Source organism: Podarcis muralis, chromosome 8 (assembly GCF_964188315.1).
Source record: "Podarcis muralis chromosome 8, rPodMur119.hap1.1, whole genome shotgun sequence".
Lineage (NCBI taxonomy): Eukaryota > Metazoa > Chordata > Lepidosauria > Squamata > Lacertidae > Podarcis > Podarcis muralis.
Genome location: NC_135662.1, coordinates 87483049 through 87510866, shown reverse-complemented (window position 1 = coordinate 87510866; position 27818 = coordinate 87483049). Strand labels below are relative to the sequence as shown.

Sequence of the window (27818 nt, the reverse complement as noted above, 5' to 3'; positions counted from 1 at the left end):
TGGACCAGGCTGGCTGAGACTGATGGGGCCGCAGCCTCCCTGGTGCTCTCTTAAGGCTTATCTACACTTGCCCCTCTGTTTTCTCCCAGGATAACTTACGGTTTAGCACTGAATCGGAGGAAACAGCAACCGGGTTTTCTGCTGATTGCTGTTTGTTACTATTTACTACGAAAGAGCAGGTTTTTCTCTCAGTGTATGGAGAGAGGCTGCCTTTTACAGAGCAGGGTGGGTGGGAGGAGGGGGATTTATTGTGGGTAAAAAGGAGGAGTTAGAGGCCTTTCCCTCCTAGAAGGAATCCTTCTCTGACTGGTAGGTGCACTATTTATTGCTCATGCCAAAAACATGGACGACACATTTAGCAGTTCCCATTAATCACATCATGTTGAAGCAACCCTGGCCTGCTCCCGCATTCCATGCTCACGTCCAAAATCATGGCTAGATGGGGGAGGAGCGCTTCAGAGCCGTATAGAAAAACAAACAAAAAAGCATCCCCAAACAGAGTCACATATATGCCTCCAGCTACAAACGCTTTGATTCACAAGCATTTCTCTTCTTTTAATCATTCATAACCATATGCCCGATCAGGACTTTGTCTTGGATAAAACTAGAATTGCAAAGTGCTCAAGGTATTTGTGCTGAAGCATTGAAAACTCAGGAGGCCAATAAACTTGCACAGTTCATATATTAATTTATTCATAGGTGGATACATTTATTCAATAGGCATAATATGCAATGGTCATTGTTAAAGTTAACAAAAGAAGGATGTTGACTTCAAAGCCATTTGCAGGTAAATATAAACTGGGGTCTTTTAGAGGTTTCCTGCTGAACACTTTTAAAGTTGCTGATCTTTTAAAATAAGAATAAGAATCATCCGTTGCCTGAATGACCATGAGAAAGGGCAGGAGGGTCACTGTCTTGGCCCTGGCACAACTCAAGAGACACACAAAATCTGTGTTTGGGAAGTCACAGGTTTCATATCCCCTTGCAGGTGCCTATATCTCCTCCACATGGAGGACTATGGAGTTGGGTTAGGTCAAGAGAGCCTTAATTTTTCTACTCCAATTTCTGCCAATCCTTCCAGCTTCCACCCCATCAAAGGTTCAGATGTGTCAGGTTTCTCCTTCCCCCACCTCAACCCTTTTCTTGTCTCAGATTTCTCCACTTCCCAGGATGGCCAGCCCAAGGCTTCAAATAGTACACCCTTGTAAACAAGCCCCCTTCCAAGTGGGCTGGGCGGTCCCTGCGATCAGGTGGGCAGAATGGAGCTGCCCCAGTGAGTTCCAGCCGGTATCTGCAGGGCAAGAGTTTTCCTCCCTGATAATATTGTTTTGGGCGGTGCTCCCATCCACTTGCCTTTCTCTGACCTGAACCGGCTTTCGGCTCTTAAAAAGGCAGGATGTCTTGGGTCTGCTCAGTTCCTGCTCTGCTGGGCTCAAAGGCTTTGCCAAGGAGGGAAGAGGTGTGCTGAAGGTTTGCCCAGGCTCAGGATGTCCAAAGCAAGCGCCCTGGGTGCAAGCGAGGGTTGTCCAGCTGAAAGGAAAGAGGGCCTGACGCTGCAAGCCGAGGGGACCAGCAACAGCAATGGAGGAGAGCAGGAGCCCCCCAGCAGAACTTCTGTGGTCATCTGCCAAGCGGTTGGGAGAAGTATCTTCACCTCCAGCATCTCACCAGCAGCAGAGAGAGTGAGCCTTATGCTGAAACAGGAGGAGGAGGAGGAGGTGGAGGAGAATGAAGTCGCAAATTGCCCAGTGCTATTTATACAGCTGTCCGAGCTCTTCAGTACCCCTGAAGGACTGGAATGGAGGCAAACCGCCAGGTAGGTGGCTGCTCACTCAGGGTTGAACTTTGTGGCAGAACACATGCTCTGCATGCAGAATGCCTCAGGTTCAGTCTGCAGGGCTTTCGATTAAGCGGTTTTCCGGCAGGAATGGGAAAGACTTCAGCCTGCCTGAGTTCTTAGGGAGCTGCCAGATGTCAAAGTGTGCAAATTCTGGTCTAGATGGGCCAATGGCTTGGGCTAAGGAAGATTCATACACTTGGATGCTTCAATCTGCCTGGCTGGGGGCACTTTGACCAGCCCATGGCCACCACTGGGGAAGTGATTTTGGGGGGCAGTGGGGGGGGATCTTCCTCCTCATGCTGCTCTTTTGGAAGCTGGAAGTAGGCTAGGGTCTCTCATCAAGTCATTTCTCCTGGTGAATAATCGGGTGGGGTTGTCTACCTCTCAAATGCCACAAATTCAACCTTGCCTGTTTCAAATATTAAAACCCTGATATTAAAAGTCAGCCTCCTCGCTTGTGCCCAAAACAAGTTTGAGTAGAAGGCATCATTCACACTCAGGGCAATGCTCAACCGTTAATCCTGGCTGCTTGGCAAATGCCAAGGTAAGATGAGGGAGGGTTTGTGGAGACTCCTAGCAGAAAACACAGAGAAAAGCTGAAATATTTGGCAGAGGCCACACCAGGCACAATAATCTCGCAGGCAATGTTGCTTGCCATGTTCTCATCCTGAAGCAACGCATGGCAGCAGCGCACTGTACAGTAGTGGGTAAAGCACAGTGGTCAACAACAGGTGAAATATCAGTTCATGAACAAATTAACTAGGCGTGCCACTGCCAACGGCACCATAGCTGATGCATCTACATCCCACCTTTTTTCTCAAAGGAGCTCACGGTGGTGTACGTGGTACTCTGCCACCCTCATTTAACCCCCACAACAATCCTGTGAGGGAGGTTAGGCTGAGAGGCAGTGGCTGGCTCCAAGGTCATCCAGTGGCCGAGTGGGGCTTGAACCTTTGCCTCCCAGGTCCTAGTCTGACACTCTAGCAACTAAGCCACACTGCCTCCCAGTGTAGCGAGGCTCTTTTAATATGTGTAAAGTGGTTTGAGCGAGCAAAAAAGTGTTGCAAATGTGCCAAGTATTATTGTTGTCATTGAAAAGTTTGGCGTCACACACTTTCAGCAGGAAGTCTTACTGATGTTGCATGATAAAAATACTCATTTTTAAAGGAGAACACATAGCTGTGAATGGCTCCTTGAGTAGGGAATCATCACATCTTGTTTAAGTGATATTTGTACTCTTCAAGAATATTTTGCAAGCCTTTTGACATGTCCAAAAATTTGACTTTGATGACAATACGTGTGTCATTTAAGAGTGTGTTAGTGAACATAGTGGTAGAAGTGCATTGTTTACAACAATATCCTGGGATTTGTCATAGAATTCTTTCTCCTCATGCTCATCATATAGCCATCACATTAAAATTCATGGAATTTCATGTAAATGTTGTTGAGGGGACACTTGAGAGAGATTTCAGAAATGGTCCACTCTTGGCCACATTCCTTCCTCCTCTTTCTCACTGTTCATCTCAACTGATAGTTGCAATCTGTACCTGTAGCCTTTCTGCATGGACCTCTCACCTTTCTGCATGGAGCAATCACAGGCTCAGGTACAGAGGTAGATCTCTGCTTTTTGAAGATTGCAAGTAGCGATCATCTGTGGGGGGGAGGGGTGCTCCCCTATTTATTCATGACCTTTTCTAGAAGGATGTCTTTTACATGATTAATTCCTTTACAGAATTCATTCGTGTAACTTGACTTGTAGTGTGTGGCTTGGCTTGCTTCTTTGAGTTACCCACCTGCATGTGCTGTGAGTTCTCCACCCGAGGTTCACTCATTGTCTCTGGGACTGTTTTTACTCTGGAAAAATGGATAACTGTTTCCCATATGCTTAATTTCTCGACCATGTTATGCATATACGTGTGTGTTGATATGTAGTGTTGGCTTGGCTCACTTTCCTGAGTTGCCTGGTGTGAGACATACATATTATTTCAAACTTTCTGATTTTGTCACAGTTGTAGCCTAGACCAGTGTTTCCCAAACTTTTTTGGGCAACGGCACACCTGTTTACTGAAAAAAAATCTCGCGGCACACCACCATTAAAGCCCCGCCCCGTGACGTCAGCGCGCAGCGTCACGCCGGGAGGGACGCACGAAAGCTATCCTATGTAAATACGGATTTAGCCTCGGTTTGCTCTGGCTTTGAAGCTAAAGGTTAAAGGGGGGGGGCAGAGAGACGTGTAGACCCGTTTGCTTAGAAGTAGGTCCCCAGTGTTTCCCCATGGGGTCCCAAGGAAGAGCGGCGCCACCCGATTGGATTTCCTAAACTCCCGCCCTGAGCGCTGGAGTTCCGCGTAACCCAAATTAAACCCGGTTGCTTACACTCTGTCCAGGAGGACGCACAATCCCCGCTTGACGGATGGGTCTGTTCCAAGGCTGGCTCCGCTGGCAAAGCCGGCTTGCTGGACGCCTCTTGGCAGGGAGAGAAGCGGACGGACGAGTTTTAAGAGGCTCTCCGTCGCTCCAGAAGAAGGCAGGGCGAAGATTTCAAGGGGCATCGCTCCGGCTGCTCCCTCTCCCGGCGCGCAGGAGCGATGCCTCTCTCTGGCTCTCCCTCCGCGCAGGCTGAGGGAGGGAGGGAGGGGCGCGTGTGACCCGTCTCTGCTGGGAGACCAAACCCAGCGAGGCAGAGTCGCGCGGAGGCGCCCAGGCAGCGCTGCCGGCTGCGAGGAGGAGCGCCAGGCAGCAGCAGGAGGCGCGGCCTCTCCTCGCCGCCGCCGCCCCGCCTCTCGCCGCCGACTCGCCCGCCTCCCTCCAGGCATCTCGCGGCACACCCGCCGATGTCTCACGGCACACTCCTGTGCCGCGGAACACCGGTTGGGAAACACTGGCCTAGACCATGTGATCTACAGTATGCGGACCCTATCTAGAGGCAGTAGAGGGTATTTAGCAGTATTTAGCCTATGCAATAGCTGTTCACCTTAGATGGAGGTTTATGTGGGCATTCTGCAGTATAATAATAATAATAATAATAATAATAATAATAATAATAATAGGTTGGCAACTGCATATGGGAGGGGGGAAACTGCACTCAGGGACCTTAGCGAGCTATACCTGCCTGCTTCTGCTAGTGAACTCAGCATCAGATGATATTGCAGTGAATGAGCATATGGGGCAGGGTCACAGCAGCAAGTCCCTTTCTAAATGCCCTCCCCCAAGTACCTGTAAGTTCTCTACACAAAGACAAGCCTTTAGCCTTGGAATAAATGTTGAGGATGGGTGGTATAAAAATGTCCTAAATAAACAGACAGTGCATAGGGTTGTGTGCACACAGGACAGCCTTTCTCAGCCTAGCTAGGGTCCCGCTAGTTAGCGATGATGGGAGTTGTAATCCAACAACATCTGAGGACCCAAGGCTGAGAAAGGCTGAGGACACAGGGGCTGTGCTGTCCTAGTGAATGCATGCAAGTCAGGGAGTGCGTGGCCACCTTAAGCTGTTTGACAGCCAGGCAGCGTGGTTGCCCTTTGAACCCCTGATTTATCATGCGGTGCCCTGAGAGATCAGTTCATCATGTCACTCTGACCTATTTCTGGAGAACAACTTTGCTTCCTTATAAGAGCTGTCAGCACTCAGCCATTCATGGCCTCATGCGTTTGTGCTGAGGTTGTATACCAACAACAGGATTTTATTTTGATTTTATTTCTTGCAAAATACACATCTGCACACAAAAATGCAATACTGTACAACATTTTGCTTATGGTGAAAAAGGCTAAAAGAGATTGGACTCAGCGACAGGCATATGTCCCTGGAGAGACCATCCCAGGCTGGAGGAAAGGTTTTTATAATCTGACCCACTTCCAAAAATGTGAAGTGGCCTCTGGGAGCAAAATGAGCATTTTGGGAGGTTTGTGTGGCCTGGTTCATTTGGGCAGGGTAACTGTGCCCAACATGGATCCAAGACAGCCGCTGCCTCCTGTGTTGCCTAGGCAACCAGAGAATGCAAGCCACCAGCTTTGCACAATATTCCTTCCTTACTGGCCAATGCCCTAGACAAGCACCCTTTGGATACTCCTTTTGGGTGGTCAAATACAAACAGTGAAATGGCAAGGAAATCGCTAAATGAAATAGAATTAGGTTTGATAAGGTTTCACGTTTCTACAAATATCTGTTTCTACTCAGATTAGAGAGTCAACTTCATGAATGTTTGGTATATTATTATTATTATTATTATTATTATTATTATTATTTACTTCATCTGTAGATCCCAGGGCAGTTCGCAACACAAAAATAGACTGTTTCATGCCCGCCCTACTCTGAAAACATCCCCTGACTGTTCCATTGGAAAACATGGTTTCTGAGTTGCTACACATACAGGTGCCTGGCAAAAAGGCATTATATAAGTGTCAGAGACTGCCTCCAGGTCCCAGCTCACAGAGGACCAACGCTAGCCAGCGGTAATATACAAAAGTCTTTATTAAAGTACATTATCCATTTTCAAACCCTAGCGTGCGTCTCTACGTCTGGACACTAGACCGGCGAAGCTCCGTCTGAGTCTCCGCCCCCTGTACACCAGCTTAAGACTCTAGCCTTACTCCACCTTTTCCGTCTCTCCTTTCGCCTCTGGGTCCTACCACCCCCCGGGGTCCCTTCCTTCCTGGACGCTTCGGAGGCGGACCCCTCGGACTCTTCCCCCTCCCTTCGGCGGGCTTTAGGACCTGGCTCCCTATCCGGGCTGCTCATTGCGCCACCCTCTTGTACATTTGAACTTGGCGCGCGCGCGCTGCCTCCGACCTTCCTTTTGACCGTTTCCTCGCTCTCTGATGCAGGCGTGGCTAACCCTGACTCATGTCCTTCCGCTGACGGAAAGCTGCCTGATGCCGATGCCTGGGACTCCTCCCCCCTACTGCTCTCCGGTGGGGAAGCTGGTCCCGATTTCCAGCTGCTGCTCTCTGAGTCCCCTCTGGCCCCTCCTTCCTGAGGTGTTCCCTCTGGCAACCCCCTAGCTCTGACCACGGGAGCCCCTTTCTGTGAATCCTCCGATTCGCTGGAGAGACTTAGAGACCTCGGGCGGCTCTCATCGCTCACTTCCCCCTCGGATTCCTCCCCCTCGGTCTCTAATTCCTCCCTTTCCTGTCCCTCTGCTCCTGAGCCCCTGACAATAAGCATTTGTGGAGCCCTTGAAAATTAAAAAAGAGACCAGTTTGCCAAAAATAGTTCTGGCTGCCCTGTTATTCCCTGTTTGTAGGGAGCGCAGCCAAGATAAATCCTAAGTGATGAGTTGATAAGACTGCAGAAGGAATTGGCTTCAGTCCAAAGCAGGCTTCTGCTAGCGGGAGTTCCACTCACAGGATGCTCCTGCCAGCAGAAGTGTGTGGAGAGAAGGGTGCCTTTTAGCAGTTCATCCTTCCCTGTAGTCCTCTATGGTGCCTCTCCTACTGTTTTCAGCCGCAGAGAGCTGTGGGGGGAGGGGAAATCAGTGAAAATTGCTGTCCGCCCCACGCAACTTCTGCCAGCAGGGTGACATGCAATCATGGACTCTACCTGTCTCTTACCTGGAGTCTGGCTCCTGCTGAGGCCTGATAAGGAGGCCAGTAGCTGATGCACTGCAAGGTTCTCTGCAGATCAGGGTTGGATTCCCTTACATGCATATCACCAGCAAACAACCATGAGAAGAGTAAAAACCTGCTGAGGGAACAATGCTCCCGCGCTTTTCCCAAAGCGCCAATTTGGACATTCACGTGTGGGCTGGCAGTGTGCGTGATTCATTCTGTTTGTTTGTTTATGTATTTATTCATTTTAAAATCAGGACCATGGAGGGTGGAAGAGTGTTTTCTTTAACCCTTTGCTCCTGCACTGTAATCCTGGCAGTGGCATCTTTCCTCATGGCAGAGACACACTTCAAGGTGATATTTGTCAGGACCACAACCTGGGGGGAATAAGTTTCGGTTTTGATTTTTTTAAAAACCAAACTCCTCATGTCTTCATCCTGACTAGTTTTAATTATCCTAGAGCTGTCATTTCTTATGTTTTCCTCCTTAAGTGCAAGAGTCAAAATCTTGTCACTTGAAAATTAAATAAGACATTCTGGTGAAGCCATGTGGTCGTGGCTTAGGAAATAGAAATTTTGCATGCACAAGGATCTCAGATGTGGCCTTCACTTTTTCCCAATTCAGGTGGATAAAGTTTGAAGAGAAAGTGGAAGATGGAGGAGAACGCTGGAGCAAGCCTCACGTGACAACTCTCTCCCTTCACAGCCTGTTTGAGCTACGGACATGTATAAAGAGAGGAGCTGTCTTGCTGGATTTGGAAGCTCGCACTTTTAAGCAAATACTTGGTATGTGGGAAGTGTGCATAGATCCTTGCTTGTTCAGAGAAACCCGCCCCTCATTAGTCAAGTACAAGTGGGGTTGAAACTCCTTTAGCGTTATTATCGCCAACCCTGGCTTGCTAATTGGTCACTGTAACTTATTTTGCTTTCAGGTAAACATCACTGTCTGTTCTTTCTGCAATTCACTTCTCAGTGGCCTACATTCTGTTCCCTACCTCCACCCTCCATTGTGTAGAAGGGAGAATTTCAGCAGCTTATAAAGGGGACCACCCTAAATGATGGACTCCCTGATTATCAGTCAATAATGGGTGGTCTGTACAGAAATCCTTCTCGACAGATTCATTTCCATGTCATTGGAAGCTGCTCTTTATTTGCATGTGGTGATTTATATTAAAGGTTCTTCAGCTTTTCTAGTAAGGCAGTTTTTTTAAAAAAATAATAATATAAAAAGGCTTCTTCAGTAGATGCCAAAGATTATAAATGTTTACAGCAAAGGAGAGGGGGGGGAGCCCTTATTTTGAGAGGACTCACTTTGTGTTTATTTTGTGTTCAAGAAAAGGTGATTGGAACCCAAATAGAGAACCATGCCCTCAGGCCAGAGCTCTCAAAGAAGCTCATGTATGTCCTGCTCCTCAAGCCTCAGCACCACATCACCAAATCTCAGCTGAGGATGCTGGTGGAGATGGGTGTGGCCTCCTGCTCCGGTAAGTAGTCCTTGCACTGTCCCTCTGGGTCCCATCCCTTGCTCTTTAACTCCAGGCTACAGCAACCAGGCAACCAGTGTGCAGAACACTGTTCAGGTGGTGGCACCAGAAATCCACTTACCTATAAGCTAAAGATTGCCTCCTTTTATTCAACTCAGTATGACTTATTTATGATTAGGAGTACATTTAAACACTAATCCCCAGGAGGAATGACTGCATAACTGGATTCAGATGCGCTGGTGGAACCATGATGGGTCTATGTTAAGGTATCAGGTGGAGAGTGGTGCTTTAATCTTCACACCTCTTTAGAAGTTATACATAATTTACTCCTTTTAAAGCAGGGGTAGGGAACCTGGCAGCTTCCAGATGTTGTAGGGCTACAGATCTCTCCATCCCTGGCCACTGGGCTGGGCTGGCTGAGACCAATGGGAGTTGAAATCCAGTGTCATCTGCAGGAGCACAGGTTATCCATCCCAGGTATCAAGGCAACGCCTTTTGAAGGGGTAGTGACTCACTAATATGCTCCTGTGTGTAGTCTTTCGATGGAATTGTGTTTAGAAGTGTCATGGGGCTTTCTCTATTTTGGTTTTGGTTTTTAATTTCTGTTTCAGACAAAGCTAACAGCCGCTCAGATCTAGTGGGTGAGGTCTCAGAGGTGCCCCTAAAGGAACAGGTAAGTAATGTGCAGTGCATGTAGGGAGAGAGGGGAGGTTGCAAAGGCCTCAAAGGCCTCTTTACAAGGACTCTTGGGTCCTTTACAAGGACTCTTTCCTGGTGGGAAAACATCTCCACACAGGACCCCTTTTTAAATTCTGTCCAATCAGCTCCTCATAGCTTTGAAAGACCATACCTGCTTCTAGCTCTCAGCTCTGAAGTTTGGATGGGGTTTCATTCAGGGAGGGATGCCCTTTACGTTAAGGAACACGAAAGAAGCAAGTATCCTTTGGTTAGAGTTAGGGGTGGGAGATGTGGCTCTCCAGATGTCATTGGACTCCAGCTCCCACCAGCCCCAACTTCCATGGTCAACAGTCAAGGATGGGGGCAGCTGTGAGCTGTAGTTCAGTAGCATTCAGAGGACCAGTAACACCTGATTTTCCCATCCCTGGAACCAGGGCTTTTTCTCTGGCGGAACACAGCGCCTTGCTCCCCTTTAATGAGTGAAGGCATGTGGGGACACAGTCTGAACCATCCTATAAGATAGTGTAGCCCGACATCTTGTCACGTGATTTTAGTTTCAAGATGGCGTCAATGTTGCCGTCTGAGTTGGCAACTGAGGTGAGTTCTGGCACATTTTTTTCTACAAAAAAGCATTGCCTGGAACAGAAGGAGTGTTCTTCCAGTCTGTCAGTATTTTGCAGAAGGAATTCAGGGGCAAAGCAGAACTTTAGGTTTGCACAGTCTTCCTAGCACAATCCAGCCAACATTGGCATTGCCAGTGACTCTGGGACTGCAAGGGGAAAGTGAACCTCTTTGCAGTGCCCTCACTTGCCAGGGCAGGGCAGTCTTGCACTTGCTGAGGCCCTTCCTAACCATGGCAGAGAGCCACTTATGCCAGGCTGCTTGAGCGCTGATTTCACTGGTTTTTGTCAGCTGAGTAAAATGTATGTTTTAAAGAAATGTTTGTTTCTTAGTTTGTGTGGAATTTGGCCTAGTTGTGAAATGCAGTAGCCCCTGCCTGGCTTCATTGTGAGTGAAGATATACATCACTAGAATGACCTCTGATTTGGGATATCTTCCTGGCAGTGTTCAGAATGGTTGGCTGTACCATTGAGACTGAGAAACTTATTTTGGATCAAGAAATGTGCAGCAGTCACCAGCAACTTCCCTAGTTTGGGCACTCCACACAAAAAAGAGTTAAGGGTTGTTGAGGTTTCCCTCTCTCCTCTGTATGGTCCACAGCACATGTTCTGTCACCTTACCGTTGCTTTCTGAGCTATGGATCACCAACCCTAGATTTCTCTCTCACTGCAGCTTAATAATCACTTTAAGAAGAAGATTCCAGCTGGGACTGAAGTGGCCAACATTCTTGTAGGAGAAGCCAGCTTCCTGGAGAAACCTTTTGTTGCTTTTGTGCGTCTGCAGGAACCAGTGCTTCTTGGGGGCTTAGCAGAAGTTGCTTTCCCCAGCAGGTAAGAAGCAAACAGGGAGCGGGGCAGGACAGCAAAGTTTCCTCCGTAGATGCTAGAGTGAAAAGGATGTCCTGCAGTTCTTGGCATAGGAAATTATTGCAGTTGTCTGTGTTCTGATACACAACTAGATGGGTGTAGTTGTGGATTGCCAAAGGTCCTCTTTTTCCAGGAGACATCCTCTTTTTCATTGGTAGAGTCATCATAGCAATCCATAGTTAAAAGTAGAAGTCAGCAAATGTGTCCTCTTTTTTGCTCCCCGAAATATGGCAACCCTACACTTGGGTAGCTAGCTGGGTGCTACCTCCTGAATATATAGTGGGCAAGAGATGATCAGGTGTCATCAGCCAGCTGACCTATGCCTGGATAGCTGTGTTTCAATGCATTGTTGCCCCATGGCATGGCAACCCCTGAGGGGCTGAGGTGGTGGGAAACCATTTAAATTGCTTAACTGGCTTCAACAAGGCTACACTTCAGGTCATTCTGAAATATTCTCAATCTATTCAATGCTAAGGCTGTGAACAGCAGTCAATCCTGACCAGATCCCGTATTTGCCAGGACTGTGGAGAGTACGCTCAGTGGCAAGTCATTGCTGTGGTGTTTCTTTCTCCCCATTCTTTTGAGAAATAATTTGTTCCATTTCAGTGGCCGCCATCTTGCTCCTTCCAGTTACGCTCGCGGCATGATGGCAGCCAGTCCCACACAACTTAGGGCAGGGATAGCCAATATGGTGCCTCCATGGAAGACTACAACTTCCATCAACCTCAAACAGAGGCCATGCCAGCTGGGACTGATGGAAGTTGTAGTCCAGCACACTTGGAAAGCTATCTCTGGTTTAGGGAATTCTCAGTTAGGCAGGATTCTATTTTTCTGTCGGTCCTTTGCCAAACCCTGAGCTATGGGTGCTGGAAAACCAAGATCCATAGGGCTAGAGGCAAGTTAAGACAGGCTGGTTCCCGAGTGGGCTGGTAAGTATGAAGAGAACCAGAGATGGAAGAAGCATTGACAGGTGGCCTGGTGGCCAGCTTTCAGGTCAAGCCAATAAAGAGGAAAGAGTTGTCCAGACTGAGGACCCCAGCCTAGAGCATCAGTCCTACAGAGACAAGCCTAACTGGTTCCTCAGGTCATCTGTCCCAGATGGCCTAATGAGCCACCGTTTTCTCACTCTGACCGCTGTATCAAACGTGTTGCAGCACAGTAGAAGATCAGCCTGAGAGCTTCCTTAGTAGTGCGAGGAATAAAGCGCCCGAGCCCCTTCACCTCAGCAATTTGTGCTGAGTTTAGGATTGAGGCCTCAGTGAGCTGCTTGCTTTGAAAGGAGGGAAATGGGCTCATCTTTGACCCCACTCTTGACATTGCTGTGACTCTGTCTAGGTTCCTCTTTATCCTCCTGGGCCCCAGAGCCAAAGTGAAGGCCTACCATGAAATCGGCAGGGCTGTGGCTACTCTCCTGACAGATGAGGTGAGTTTGGGTTCTGGCTGGGAGGTGCAAAGATCTGCTACCACTGCCATAAAATTAGGGAAGGTGCCGCACACTGTAGTTCTGGCATAGCGTGATGGTGCTAAAGGCTAGAGAAGTCAACGGGTGATTAGCACACCTAAAGTCAATCTTCTAATTGCCCAGGGAGGAACAAGTCTTGGATTGCTAGGTAAGGTTGCCACCAGTTCAAACTTTTTAATGGGCTGTCAATATTTTTCAGAACCCTATCATAATTATCATGAAATGTATTATGAACATAGTTTGTCCATATTCTTTGTGAAAGGACTATTGTATGACTGAGCAAACCTCATACAGCCCTGCCTTCTGTTTCAAACTGACGTGTCTTGGAGGGGGCAATTGGCTTCTGGAAGTAGCAAAGAACAATAGCAAATCTGCTCTAAACTAATAAAAAGAACTCCCCAGAGCATTTTTAATGTAGAAAATATAATGCATATAATGTAGGAAAACTTCAAATTATTACGTAGGCTAGAAAGGAGCTGCATTATGCATTAGTGACTTATTTTCCAGCTGCAAAATTAATGATTAAAACATGTAACTTTATAGTTGTGATGATACTTTGGCCCCAGTAAGCCCCTTAATGCTCTATCATTGACACAGCAAATGGCTGAATTGTCCATAATTTACTCTGTTTTCGGGTGAACAGCTTTCTTGACATTTTAGATTGTGTAAGGTCACAAGTCTGTTTTGCTGCATGCAGGCAACCAAAACCACCACAAGCCCTTGCGCTTTCCCGGAATGTGTTCCCGTGATTTGTCTTTCCTGTAAGCAGGCAGAGCTGGGACTAATCCCATTCCTTTCCAGCTTTTCCAGAGGGTTGCCCGGAAAGCAAGAGACGCAGAAGATCTCACTGCAGGAATTGATGAGTTTCTGGATGAACTGACTGTCCTCCCCCCGGGCAAATGGGACCCAACCACTCGAATTGCTCCCCCCAAATGCTTGCCCTCACCACAGAAGAGGTATGTGCAGAGAGGAGCTAGAACAGGAAAGAAAGTTGCTGATTCTTAGATCTCTTTAGCTAAAATTTTAATACTGTAGAGATATTTGATTATATTTGTGTACACTGCTCTGGAATCTATGTTTTGGATGAAATGTTCAAAAAAAAATGAGATGATAAAAAATTAAGGGGGCGGCAAATTACCTCGCAGTGTTTCAAGCCACTAATGTGAACATCCTCTATATCTCATTGCTGGGAAATTCTGGTCCTTGCCAGCCGCTCTGGCCCAAGGCATGCAAATATTGCAGGCGCAGGTGCCTGTTCCACTCCATTTGTGACACTGTCAGGCAACACAATCCCTGTTCCTCCAGCCATCAGGTCTTGTGTGTGTTCTGTTTTTATTTGCTTCTTTGCGAGAGGGCATCCTGGCTGCCTGTTCTGCCACACACTTCCATTGTTTCCTGTAACCAAACTACTTCAAAGCTGTGTGCCAGGCATAGGCAAACTTGACCCTCCAGATGTTTTGAGACTACAGTTCCCATCATCCCTGACCACTAGTCCTGTTAGCTAGGGATGATGGGAGTTGTAGCCCCAAAACACCTGGAGGGCTGAGTTTGCCTATGCCTGCTGTATGCGCTACCTTTATGGTTTGTTTGTTTGTTTGTTTGTTTAAAAAAGAGGTGGGTTGGGGGCAAGGCACTAACCTGCAGTAATGCTGCTGCCACCACTGCTAACATGTGGGCTGCATCAATGATTCCTGTATTGCAGGGGGTGGACTAGATTTACCCTTGGGCTCCCTTCCAACTCTACAGTTCTATGATCAGATATGACGCTGCCCATTATTTCTCTGGGTATTGTGCCATGAGGCATTCGGAGGGTGTATCATTGCATCTTCCGTACAAGCCACTGGAGCCTGTCAGTGGCAGATAGGAATAGAGAGGAGAGCGGAGGATCGCCAGCCCCCAGCAGAATGCTGCTTCTTTGCAAACCAGAATGCCTCTATCCTGAAAGGTGCCCCTTGCATTCTTAGGATCGCCCTGCACTTCCGCGAGTGGAATCCTCACGCGAGTGGGCACTTGTCTGCTGCGGACGAGCGCCATGCCCATGGGCATCAGCACGTCAGTGAAGAGCTGAAGAGGACCGGAAGGTAAAACTCAGGGCAGGGAGGGGGGCGGTAGGCAGGGGCTTCCCGCCAGGCCTCTGGAGTGGGGAGGCTCACAGGTACAGGGCTGGAGCAAGGCCAGCTGTGCATCGTTGCAGCACTGGCCTGGAGTGGGAGGTGGGAAAAGGGGCAGGGGGGACCAAAATAACCACATGCAGCAAATTAGAAACCCGGGATTAAGGAAGTCTCTCCTTTTCTCCCTGCTGCAGACTATTTGGAGGGTTACTGAAGGATATCCAGAGAAAAGCTCGCTGGTACTGCAGCGATTTCTACGATGCCCTCAACATCCAGTGCCTTTCAGCCATCCTGTACATCTACCTGGCCACAGTCACCAACGCCATCACCTTTGGAGGGATGCTGGGAGATGCGACAGACAACATGCAGGTCTGAGCAAGAGTCCTGCTCGCGATGCCCACATGCGCTCTGTGGTTCTCAACACCTCTGCTCCCCCGCCTCATGTTGCCACAGCAACCTGCACAGGCACACCGGGGGGGGGGGGGGGAGAGAGAGAAGGGAATGCAGCACTGGCACTCCTTGGTTGCTGCACAGGAGCAGGGGATCTCACGCCCACCAGCCCAGCTGCAGCCGTTAGACGGGGGTTGGCCATTTAACCAACCAGAGCCATGTGCTTCTTCCTGCGATTCAGGGTGTGCTGGAGAGTTTCCTGGGAACTGCTTTTGCTGGAGCCTTTTTCTGCCTGTTTGCTGGCCAGCCGCTCACCATCCTGAGCAGCACTGGGCCTGTCCTGGTCTTTGAGCGGCTTCTTTTCTCCTTCAGCAAGTAAGTAAGACCCCTCATATCGGCAAGTGTTCTTGCTGGAAGCAAGCCGTCGGAGCTGTCCTTGCTTATGACCCTGAATGACGGGGTTATTCAAGAGAGGTTGAATATATTCAAGAGAGAGGAGGGAGAGAAAGGAATAGAGAAAGAAAAATTTAAAATTAAAGAAAAGAGGTTTAAAAAAGGATAGAAAAATAAGATTAATAAAATAAAGAACTTCTGATTATTCATCTGTCCATGATATAAAAACAATATTCACTTTGTCCAATCCAATATTACATCTCATAAAGCCACTTTCTATAAACAAACATTATCTTCAGTCCTCAAATCCAGATATCATTACTTCATATTCTTTTCATGCAAAAAGTCTACGAGAAGTTTCCAATCTTTAACAAACGTTAACAATGACTTTCCTCTGAAAGCATGTCATTTTTGCCATCCCAGCTAAGTCAGTCAGTTTTAACAGCTGTTCTTCCATTGTTGGTGATAATGGATCCTTCCTTATTTGCGCATAAAAGTGTTTTGCAGCCATAATTGTATTGTAACAAAGTTCCATAGCAGGATGTTCACTGTTATTGGGAAATGTGTCAAAGCATTTACAGAGCACGGTTCAGTATGTCAAGCCCAGTAAGAAAGTCAGCCTGGCTTAACTTCCCAACATAAAAAGGATCATGCAGTAGGCTTCAGATGATCAAGTGCAACAGGCTATCACGGGATGAAAGCAAAGGGCTTGTCTCCTGGTGCAAACTGTCTTGACCAGGCATTGCTGCTCAGCTGCCTTCAGCTCAGCCTGACAGCTGAAGAGGCTGGTGCCTCTGGGGAGAAGAGGGACGCATTCTACCTCCCCCCCAATCCCAGTGCATGGATTCCATGGCTCATAATTTGATAATTTCAGTTATTAACTGAGTGGTGTGCATGTGAGAAATAGGTGGCCTCAGACTACCATCTCTTTCTACCTTCTTGTAAGTGAGGGGAGCCGACCTGCAAGCTGGCAAGAGAAAGTGCTGAAATGTCAGTCTCCCAATAGCGGAAGACTGGCTGTAGATGTAACTCCTTAGCTGCTATGTGCCCACCTTGTTGAGACACCAGGGCAAGAAGGTTAGAGTTGGATGTGGCGTCTTGTGGTTAACTGTCTGCTCTCTTGCAAGTGAAGCAGCCCATTCAGGAATATTCTTTTGGCCCTCCCTCCCTCCCTCCCTCCCTTCCTTCCTTCCTTCCTTCCAGAGACTACAGCTTGGATTACTTAGAATTCCGCCTCTGGATCGGCCTCTGGGTGGCCTTCTTTGGCCTCATTCTGGTGGCTACCGAAGCCAGTTACTTGGTGCAGTATTTCACACGCTTCACCGAAGAAGGCTTCTGTGCCCTCATCAGCTTCATTTTCATCTACGATGCAGTTAAGAAGATGCTGTCTCTGGTGGAACACTACCCAGTCAACTGGGACTACAAGATCAGTGACGTCACCTTGTACAGCTGCACCTGCCGGGTGCCAGAGAGAGGTGAGATGAGAAGCCCATGCTTGTTGCAATGGGTGGGTTGGAATGGCTAGAAACCCTGCAGGGAAGCTGTTGTCTGCCTGAATCTCTAGTCTGATTGGTCCATGATGGGTCACATCTGAGGAATTCTTCAGCTTAGGTTTTTTTCTGCCCCCCCCTCCATCTTCAGGCAACAGTGGACTTGTACAATGGTCCAAAATATGAATCAATGTTTTACATTATCATTTTATTTATTTATATCTGCCTTTTTCCCTGATAGGGACTCAAGGCAGTTTACAGTCAAAAATAAAAAGGTAAAGGTAAAGGGACCCCTGACCGTTAGGTCCAGTCGTGGCCGACTCTGGGGTTGTGGCGCTCATCTGGCTTTACTGGCCGAGGGAGCCGCCGTACAGCTTCCGGGTCATGTGGCCAGCATGACTAAGCCGCTTCTGGTGAACCAGAGCAGCGCACGGAAACACTGTTTACCTTCCCGCCGGAGCAGTACCTATTTATCTACTTGCACTTTGATGTGCTTTCGAACTGCTAGGTTGGCAGGAGCAGGGACCGAGCAACAGGAGCTTACCTGTCAAATAAGAGCAGCTTAAAACATAGGAAAAGCAATAATTAAAATAAAAACCAATTAAACATTGATAAAATTAAAACTATTTATGTGTACATAAAAATATATTAAAGCCATACAGGTAATTACAATAAAAACAGCAGAGCACCAGACCTTCAGTTCCCCAAAGTCTGTTGGAAGAAGTCTTCACCAGCCAGCAGAAGGACTGCAAGGAGGGAGCCGGTCTAGCTTCTCTAGAGAAGGCCCTCACCTGCACCCCCCCCCAAATGTGCCTGGGAGGGTGGCAGGACCAAGAGAAGGGCGTCCCCTGAAGATCTCAAAACCTGGGCAGGTTGCATGAGGAAATATAGTCTTTCAAACAGCTTGGACCTAACCAATGTATCTTTCAGACAACTCTTCTTTTCTGAACAAGACACTGTTCCCGACCTTTAGCAGTTTGGGAGAGGTAAGAAATTAAATCGTTTTCAATGATTAGGATGTGAATGAAAGGAAAGCAAGGTCCAAACCAAGAGCCTACAGTGTGTTGTGACTAATGCAACTGACCAAAGGAGGATCAAGAACTCCATGTCCCTTGGAGACCTTGAATTATTTCCTGGTGTCATAGCTGGGATCGGTGGAATGGCCAAGGGGTCATCATGCAGTAGCCGTCACTGCCAAGATACCTCCTCACCCTTATGTGGATTCAGTGTCGTTCTTTTGAAAACATCACAGCCTCACAAATGCTAGACCCTTCTGCAGTCCTTCTGGAGTCATCCTGTAACTTCCACCCCCAAAACAAATCCCAAATAGATGCTCCTGCCCATTTTATTAGTTAATGGCGAAGTGGCCCAGAGGGCAAGTTGCAATCATGGGATGAGCCTGCTGTGGGAGGGCAGGGGGAAGGGTCGTCCTGGCTGTGGCTGCCAGTGACTGTAGCCTTCAGACTCTTTCCCTTACTTAACCCACCTACTAAGGCTGTCCTTTTAGCATCTGGGGAGATGCACAGCATCTCTGTATGTTCCATGCGCTCCTCATTCAGATGTGGCCTAGGAGGAGAGGGCAAAGATGGACTTCTCTGCCACCCACCCATTCTACATGCGCAAGCCCAGGGCACTTCCATGTCGGTGATGGGACGCCACACCTGAGGCAAAGGAGATCCTAGGGCACACACTGCTCTGTCCTTTGAGGGAGGGGGAGAGCCCCAGGGCTCAAGGGAAGCAGGCAGAGGGCTGCCACTGCCACTCCGAATCCCAGTGACCTCCACTTGAGGCAGCTGCCTCACATTGCCTGTTGGTCTGGCCAGCCCTGTCCCTGCTCCAAATCTTTGCCCACAGGGCAGCTGGGGACCAGGGAGAGGGAAGAAAGGCAGAAAGGGATGCTGTGCTTACAGAGAGACGTCATCATGATGCTTGAAACTGGGATCAATTCCACAAAACATCCATCCTAGGCAACAGCACATCTTTCCGCCTTGCTCAGGGCTGGGATCCATTTCTTTAAGCCAGGCAGTGTATACTTGCTCCTCCGTGAGATTGCTGCTTTCTTCTCCACAGCAGTCAGAGTTTGGGAACTGGTCCCTGCTGACCAAGAAAGAGTGTGTGCAACTCGGAGGCCACCTAGTGGGCAACAGCTGCAACTTCGTGCCTGACATCACTTTCATGTCTTACATTCTGTTCCTGGGAACATTTCTCTGCTCTATGGCCTTAAAGAACTTCAAGTCCAGCCGCTATTTCCCCGCAGCTGTGAGTACCTCCCCTCTCTCATCCATTCCCTGGATAAAGGGGTGGGCAGGTGGTTTCAGTATGTGCAATTACTACTACACCCTCCAAGTTCTTTCATGTGCCTGGTTTCTTCTACACCAGGAAACCTCCTTACTTCCTTCAGTTGGTGCTTCCTGGTGGGTCCCAGAAGATACTGCCCAGCGCTCAGTGAGAAATGAATGCCTCCATCCCTGGGCCACCGAGGCTTTGAGGGGAGGCAGGAGGCCATTCCAGCAGAACTCCCTGCAGAACTACTCAGCTCTGCGCTTTCTGTATCTGCAGGCAGATTCTGAACATAGCAGACACCAAGGCCAACTGAATACTCAATAAGCAAAAAGCTCAGCTCTACAATGCTGGACTGTAGAGCAGTTGGTTAGAGCATGGTGCTGATGATTCCAAGGTCGCAGGTTTGATACCTTTATGGAACAGCTGCGTGTTCCTGCATTGCAGGGGTGGACCAGATGATCCCCAGGGTCCCTTCCAACTCTGCAATTCTATGATTCTAAACAAAATGTTTCAGTGTAAAGTCTGTTTGCTTTGCTCCCCTATCCTCCCACCCTCCCGCCAGCCATCACTTAACTTTCCTTTTTGCTGTGCTTGTCCCAGGGGTCCAGAGTGAGGCTTGTTGGTCCCATTGACTGCATTAGATACTTTAGGGGAGGCAATGAGGGTTTTTCCCCTTGACAAAGGGCAGCCCACTGTAAGGATTCCTGCTCTCGAATGAGCGTGGGTTGTGTCCCTTGGCAGCTTGTCCATTTTATTGCTCTTCTTCTTTTCTTTACAGTCATTTGGGAGGAGGGAGAGTTGCACAATAAGTGCACAGGAACAAGCCACTGTTGAGAGGATGCAGACCTCGCTCCTCAAAGTAGAGGATGTTAGCTATATTGCTGCTGCCATCCCTTCCCTCTCTCACCTGCATGTTCTTTGCTTAGTTCCATCTCTCTCTCTCTCTCTCTCTCTCTCTCTCTCTCTCTCTCTCTCTCTCACACACACACACACACACACACACACACACACACCTCTTCCAGAGTCCACCATCCTCTCACACAAACATCTACAGTTATAAAGGAAGTATAAATTCATGTCCTGGTTTATATAAAGGAACACACACTTTTTATCAGATCTTTCCTTATAAGGTGTTTCACTCCTGACTTTTCTGAATTTTGTTAAAGTCCAGGGCTTCTTTGGAAGGGGACACTAACCTTAACTTTGCATACTTGCGAGTGTAAACCTTGCTCTGCAAATCTCATGGCAATTATTTTGTTTGGTTTTTAGCTGCGGAGGCTGGTGGGCGACTTCTCCATCATCCTGGCTATCCTCATATTCTGTGGAATCGATGCTGCCCTTGGACTGGAGACTCCAAAGCTCATTGTGCCCAACAAATTCAAGGTGGGCCTGGCTTGGAGCATGCCAAAGAGTTGCTCTGTTAGGGTGCAGAATAAGTGCAAATGTTGCGTCTGGGGCCATATATTTCTGTGGAATTTTAAAGGTGTGAGAGGATTACATAAGAAAGAAGTTTAAGTAAAGAATTTCTCAGCATGTAGCACATTTGATCACATTTCCCGAGATGGCAGAATGGTAAGGCAGTTCTGCAAAACTAATTCCTTAGGGAGCATTACTATTTAATATAACTACTTGAAATGTTTTGGACCTTTCATATGCCATCTCCATCTCAGAGAGCTGAGAGATTCCAGGGGTTCAGCAGTTGCCCAGAGTTCTGTTTCCTTAGAATGAAGGTCAGCAGAGACTGTGATGTCTTTGGGATGTATGGTATTATTTACACATATATACAACCCGAGAATAACATGGAGGAGCTCACAGCATCAGCACCCTTGAAGGTCTTGCTTCTTCATCTGCCACAGCTTTGGCTCCAGCACAGAGCAAGCATATGTCGGGTTCCAGCTTCCAGCCTCCTCTGACCCAACTCACTGGCTTTTGTTCTCCCTACCAGTTAGGTGAGGGAGGGGGGAAAGGACCACCCATTTGTTCTATGGCACAAAATAACACTAGTTGTGGTGCTTAACGAGCTAGCCAAAGTCACTGCCTTACTAAAGCTTGCTCTGATACATTCTACCCCCACAGATGTAGGACCCCAAGTTGTGGGAAGGGACTCAAGGCATCATCCAGACTGATGTCCCTGCCACCCAGCCCTCACAAACCTGAAGGCTGGGTGATAATGCCAGATGGGGACTGTAGTTTCATACAGCCTATTCAAAATAAGAATGTCTTGCAATAGCTCTGTTTGGCATCTGTAGTCCATCTCTGGTCCCTGAGCTCAGCAGAAGTTATTTGGGCATCATCTGTGCCTTCTTGACAGCAGGGGATAAAACAAAAGATCCGGCAGTGCAGTTTCTGGGTCTCTTGTAGCACCAGTACTATTCTTAAAAGGAAGTGGGAAGGGCCACTTCACTGTGTGGGTGTGAATGTCTCATGCTGCGCAATGGGCATACTTTTAATTAGTGTGTATTAACATGAATTAAGTAACACATTGTTGACTGGCTCGGTACAGAAGGCAAAAACGGCAGGAGTCAGAGAAGAACCAGTTTTCTGCACCTGGACAGGATAAAAGTAATGCAACATATTGCTAACATTGGTTAGGAATATGTTGTGGAAACTTTGCCCATTTATACCTCTTGCTTCCTTAGGGGTTTACTGACTGACCCACTCTCTGTCCCTCTTTGAAGTGCACCAAGAGGAGTAATAACACACAGCAATTTTGTAATTTTTATAAGCAGCCTGTGGAGAAGGTCAGCAGTAATAGCTCCATGCTACAGATGGAGAACTGAGACTGAGAGACACGGCTTGCATAAAGTCACCTAGTGACTTAACAGCAAGGTTTGAACTAGGAACTTCCTGGCTCTCAAGTTACACCCTCAACCACCAAACTATAGTGTCTGTTGGGTATAAAAGGGCACACCTCCTGTGTCTAGGCAGAACCTGGAGAAATTGCATGTACCTCAAAAATTCCCCAGTGCAGCAGAAGGAGAGGTAGCAGCTGTCCCTGCGTAGCGCACTTGCAGTGCTGCTCATTACAGCCACACAGGGGAGGGGGAAATTATGGGACTGGGGAAGAACAGTGAGAGAAGCAATGGGATGCTCCTGGGCTTCCGTAAGCCACCTGAAACGCAGAAATGGAGCAATGGAAGCTTTTCCTGGCATGGAAATAGAATGGGCGTGATGGCGAATGCAATACCTTCTAAACTCTGCTTTGTGTCCAGCTGCTGTTAAAGGGAAAAGCGCAGGAGCACTGAAATGAAGGAGGTGGCCTGCTGCTAAAGAGGCTCATGATTATGACTCATGGCTTCTTGAGGCAGCTGCCCCCAAAGGGAGGGATTGCTGTGATGGAAAGGAAGGCCTCTTTCTGACTAGGGTTGGCCCAATACATTTTGGCACCTGAGGCAAGCCACGAAATGCTGCCTCCCCCCGCCCCCGAGCGGGAAAGAAGGGGTGAGTGAAATCAGGAATAAGGGGGGAAAGATCTACAGTCGTACCTTGGAAGTTGAACAGAATCCGTTCTGGAAGTCCATTCAACTTCCAAAACGTTCTTAAACCAAAGCACTGCATCTGATTGGCTGCAGGAAGCTCCTGCAGCCAGTCAGTAGCTGCAGAAACCCCGTCAGACGTTCAGCTTCCAAAAATTGTTTGCAAACCGGAACAGTCACTTCCGGTTTCGTGATGTTCGGGAGCCAAAACGTTTGAGAACTAAGCTGTTTGAAAACCAAGGCACGACTGTATTTTGGGAACAGCAGGGTGTGTGTGTGAGCACCTCTTATCCACCAAGCAGCCGTCCGCCAGATCTGCGGCCCCTGTGGATCGTGCTGCCTGAGGTGGTTGCCTGGCCCTGCCTCTGACAGAACTCACCGTGTACAGGGTGAGTTCAGACAAGTGCTGCGCATTGTGGGCGGCTACACTGATACATAAATCAACAACTCCAAACTCAAGAAGTGCAGGATATCCCCACCGATAAGCCCATGAATCTCCTGTGTTTGGACTACAAATAACAGCCATACTGATTGGCAAACTGAGCATGGATTCAAATTGATTGTCTTGCCTCTCCGTGTGGCATGTTGGTTTATTAAATAAAATACACACTGATTGCACACTGATGCAATCGACTTTCAGGTACTGTAGTTTAGAAGTGCTCTGGGGAGGAAAAGACAGCGTTGCAACGTCTTGCACATGTCTCAGCCAATCAGAGCTGTGCACAGCCGGCCACCTTTTAGGTTGCAAATTTTGCAGGGCAGGATCTATTGTCTTGTTTGGTACTCTACAAATATTTCCTGCACACTGATCAATTATTCATTTATTGCTTCCAACAAATATATATAGCCTTATAGCCGAGTCTATGTTTACTCAGAAATAAGCTCCAATGATTTAAGTAGGACTTACTCCCAACTAAGTGTAAATGGAATTGCTGTCTTAGACTCTTTAGCACAAATGCGGGGCAATGTCCTGATGTCTGAAAGATTGCTGACTCCATCCCCACTCCATCCCCACTCCCCAGGGACCCCTGGGAGGGAGAGACGCATGTCTCAGGCTTCCGTTGCCTGGATTCTTTGGGGGAGCCAAGGACAGTTAGACAGGTATAAAACTAAGGTGTTCAAGGCCTGCACAGACTACAGGCATCGTAACTGAGCCAAAGCCAAGCAGCCCTGCCATGGTTGCTCCCTGGCGGCACTGTGAGCAGGGAAGCAGGAGTTGGCTGGTGGATCAGGGCCAAGCTTGAGCTGCCCTGCTGCAGGCCTGGGCGTGAAGGATTAACTAAGGATTACCGGTAACTGAGGCTTCGTGGGGAGCAGCGCTGCCTGCCTCCCAAAGGAGGGGCGTAGGAGGGAGCTCATGGTCTCTCCTCCTAACAGGCAGCCAAGAGGCAGCTTGTGCAATGTGGGTGGAACGTCAGGGCCGAGATTGGGGCCCCATATAATATTATTATCCTTATCACTACTAATTCATTTATACTGAGCCCTTTTCCCTGGGCAAGGACTCAAGGTGCCTTACAGATAAAATAGGAGCAGCTAAAACTCAAACATTTATAGAATTAAAGCTACACATAAATATAAAATATAATTATCTGTATGTCTTTTTTATTTACAATAAAAAACCCAGTGCAGCACCATCCCTTTAATTAAAACCAGTCAGTTCCCCAAAGCCTGTTGGACTAAGGAGGTCTTCACCTGCCAGAGGAGGAAGCACAGCAAGGAGGGAGCCAGTCTGGCTTCTCCAGGGAGGGATTTCAGAGTCGGAGAAGCCACCACCAAGGAGGCTGGCTTTGCAGGTGCTTCTGCACTTGGAGTAACCGGTGCCTGACATTTCTCTGCCAGTCTTACGTTAAATGAATTGGGATTCAAGCTGGATCCCTTGGCAGGGACAAGAAGGCAATGAGCCCGTTTCAGATGCGGAAGCAGAGCTTCAGCTAAGTCTTCTGCCTCAACCAGCACTTGAGGCTGGGACAAATGGCCTTGGTCCTGGTGGCCACCCTTAAGCCAGCGGCATCTTCTAGACTACCGGTTTCCGTACTTTTGGGTCCACTTGCCCCTTTGTTCCATAAGCTCATCCCCATAAGCTCCACCTTATAGAAAGCATTATTCGAAATACAGTAGTGGTTTACACAACCCCCTATGGAAGATAATAACAATAAAATTGAAACAGTAACAATTAATTGCACATTTATTGAAAATCCAGTTAAAACTATTTAGTTTAATTAAGGCTGGATCTTGGCACATCAAAGAAGCGTTTCAGTTAAACGCCTAGTAAACTTTGTGTGAGAAATCGGGTTGGCAAAAATGGAGATCCACAGCGCCATCTTGTGTCACAGTGTTATAATGCATATCCAGTGCATATAAAGCGGTTTTTCTTTGCCAATGGAGCTGAGTCCTAATTCAACAAAATGGAAGAACTTGATCCAGCAAATCCAGATGTAGTTATTTACATCTCCAGCACCCCTTTGCCTCGTAGCACCCACTTAGGTAATTCCACTGCTCCACAAAGGGCAAGACCACACGCTTTGGGAAACACTGCTCTAGACTCCAGTCTAGAGCAAGGCCCAATGTTTTATTTAATTCTTATTTAGAATATATGGAAGATGAATGCATTTATCAAATGGTGGTGGTGGTGGTTTTTCTTTTTAAAAAGTCATCACAGGACCTGTAAAACACTATCAAGATGTAATGAAAACAAGCCCTCTGTAATTTAATCAGCTGGAAAGCCACCCTCTGTGAGTAGCCTTGCAGCCCTGCCTGTGTGGTCAGATGGGAGTGGAGGCACAGAGAGCTTCCTTGCCTGAGGAGGCAGCTCAACAAATCTGTGGCTGAAATTCTTGCCGCCTGCCCTTGATCCAGCCTGGGCCCTACTAACTTTTCCAATCAACCTTTTCTCTACAGCCTACAAACCCTGAGAGAGGCTGGGTTGTGTTTCCGTTTGGAGCAAACTCCTGGTGGATATGCTTGGCATCGTCAGTGCCTGCCATTCTGGTCATTATCCTCATCTTCATGGACCAGCAAATAACAGCTGTCATTCTCAACCGCAAGGAGTATAAGCTTCAGGTCAGTGCTGGGCTGGGCTTCTCTCAGGCATGTGCTGTGATAGATTTTCCCAAAGAACCAAACAGCCAATGAACATCTGCTTCAAAGCAAATCTGTCCCTGTGACTCACCTCAGAGGTTGCAGTGCGCCAGTTCTAGCTGCTGCAGACAGCCGTGGCCAGGCTTCCCATCATTCTGGCCTGACGTCACTTAAAAAAATTGGAAGAAACGGAGGAGACAGATTGAGATTTCTGTCTGCTGCCCATCTCCTAGTTCTGAGTGCTGGATACACTCATCCTAAACCTATCAGTCACCCCACAGTCACAAGGTAGCCTGTCACGACTTACAATCTTGTAGTTTTCGTGCTTTTTGGTGCATGAAAATTGCTTAACTCTTCTTTTTAAAGCAAAGGTTTGCTCCTGTATTTTCCTTGTGAAAACGTCTGCGAAATTATATGAACCATTGGAAGTGGAGCCGCATGCAAAGTTTTTCCCCCTCCTCACCATTTTAAAGGGTTCTTTCTTCCCCATTCCAGTTATAATTTCTCTTAATAACCTCCTACCTCTTTTATTGTATACTTTTATTGATACTTCATAATACAAATTGGTATTATGAAGTATCACTCGTGACTATCTGGGGCCATGCTGTGTGCTTGACTCTTCCCTCCAGGAACTGTTTATTACCACTGTAGAGCTCTTTTAGATCTTGGCATCAGAGGCTTTAACATGTTTGTCTCTCTGCTGCATTTTATTTATTTTATTAGTAATTAGAATATTCAGGCTTTGTAATGCTGGAATGTGGTTTGTCTTATCTGGCTTAACTATACCTGAAAACATGTTACCATCTTTCATTACCCATGCTATTATTCCACCTTTAGTCCACCTTATATTTTATGTATGTTCATTCGTACTCCAGTGCCTATATGATAACTCAAATTTGCTAGTGATTTATGTAGATTTCCTCTTTTGCGTGCTTTATTCTGAAGCTAGTATTTCATGCTTGTGGAGAAGGCAATACCTTGAGGCCTTTAAAAATATCGATTTATTCTTTAAAGCCACAAAGCTTTAAAATGTTCTTTTTAAAAAATCAGAATTCTGAATTCTGTGCTGGACCCCAGATTGTGCTGAGAGTCTTGCTTATGTGAAGTTACACACAAAACTGAGAGGCCCTTCAGTTATTGGGAAGAGCCTGGCCATTGTCTTTGAAAACCTGAAGATAGGCAAATGGTCAGGTGCAAAGCCCAGGCGCAAGTTCGTGGGCCTGTTGTATCTCCTTAGAAATGATACCCACCCACTCCTGAAGCAGCTGATCCAACATCCTTGGGAGTGGGAGCAGAGTTCTTTCCACATCAGCATATGTTAATAAAGAGACACAGGTTGTGTACACACTCCCAATTATTCTGTATCCAGTGCGTTCCCACCATTGGTTTGGGAAGCTGTGTAATAATAATATATTATTATTATTATTATTATTATTATTATTATAACTCCGCCCTCCCCAGCCAAGACTGGGCTCAGGGTGGCTAACACCAGGTACAAAAACAATTGATTAAAATGCAACTTAAAAACAAGATTAAAATACAACATTAAAATGCAGCCTCATTTCAGTAGAAACTCAAATCAAAAACTTTTTGGGGATGAAAACATCAAATCTTCACCAAGGGCAACTATCCAGACTGGTCCTACGTGGGCCAGAAAAAGCCAGGGAAGTCCCCAAATAGGAGTTCCATCACAGAAGTAGAAAGGAAAAAGGAAAGAGGGGAAAGGGATCAAGTTGATTCCAAGCCAAAGGCTAGGCGGAACAACTCCATCTTACAGGCCCTGCGGAAAGAAATCAAATCCTGCAGGGCGCTGGTCTCATGAGACAGAGTGTTCCACCAGGCCGGGGCCAGTGTTGAAAAGGCCCTGGCTCTGGTTGAGGCTAATCTGACTTCCTTAGGGCCCTGGACCTCTGGGGTGTTGCTATATATGCACCTTAAGGTCCTCTGTGGGGCAGACCAGGAGAGGCGGTCCTGTAGGTACGAGGGTCCTAGGCTGTGAAGGGCTTTAAAGGTCAAAACCAGCACTACACATTACATCAGCCACAATCCATACCAATCCTGTATCTGTCCAATATATTGTTTAATGAAATACGGCATTCTGGTG

The 27818-nt window shown here is 47.5% G+C and overlaps 1 protein-coding gene across 2 annotated transcripts in view; it reads left to right on the top strand.

The window, feature by feature from the left end:
- The first annotated feature begins 933 nt into the window (after positions 1–933).
- The window catches only part of SLC4A9 (solute carrier family 4 member 9), a 39490-nt gene continuing 12605 nt past the window's right edge, over positions 934–27818 (top strand). For both annotated transcript variants that reach the window (XR_013394069.1, XM_077933523.1), the window contains exons 1-15: positions 934–1816; positions 8008–8168; positions 8717–8866; positions 9478–9539; positions 10838–10995; positions 12367–12454; positions 13295–13449; positions 14458–14574; positions 14799–14973; positions 15236–15369; positions 16591–16862; positions 17808–17863; positions 18948–19136; positions 20430–20543; positions 25535–25696. Coding sequence is in view for 1 of the 2 variants with exons in the window: in XM_077933523.1 (XP_077789649.1) it covers positions 1488–1816; positions 8008–8168; positions 8717–8866; positions 9478–9539; positions 10838–10995; positions 12367–12454; positions 13295–13449; positions 14458–14574; positions 14799–14973; positions 15236–15369; positions 16591–16862; positions 17808–17863; positions 18948–19136; positions 20430–20543; positions 25535–25696 (2322 nt within the window). In the remaining variant the exon portion in view is untranslated. The remainder of the gene's footprint in view (positions 1817–8007; positions 8169–8716; positions 8867–9477; positions 9540–10837; positions 10996–12366; positions 12455–13294; positions 13450–14457; positions 14575–14798; positions 14974–15235; positions 15370–16590; positions 16863–17807; positions 17864–18947; positions 19137–20429; positions 20544–25534; positions 25697–27818) is intronic.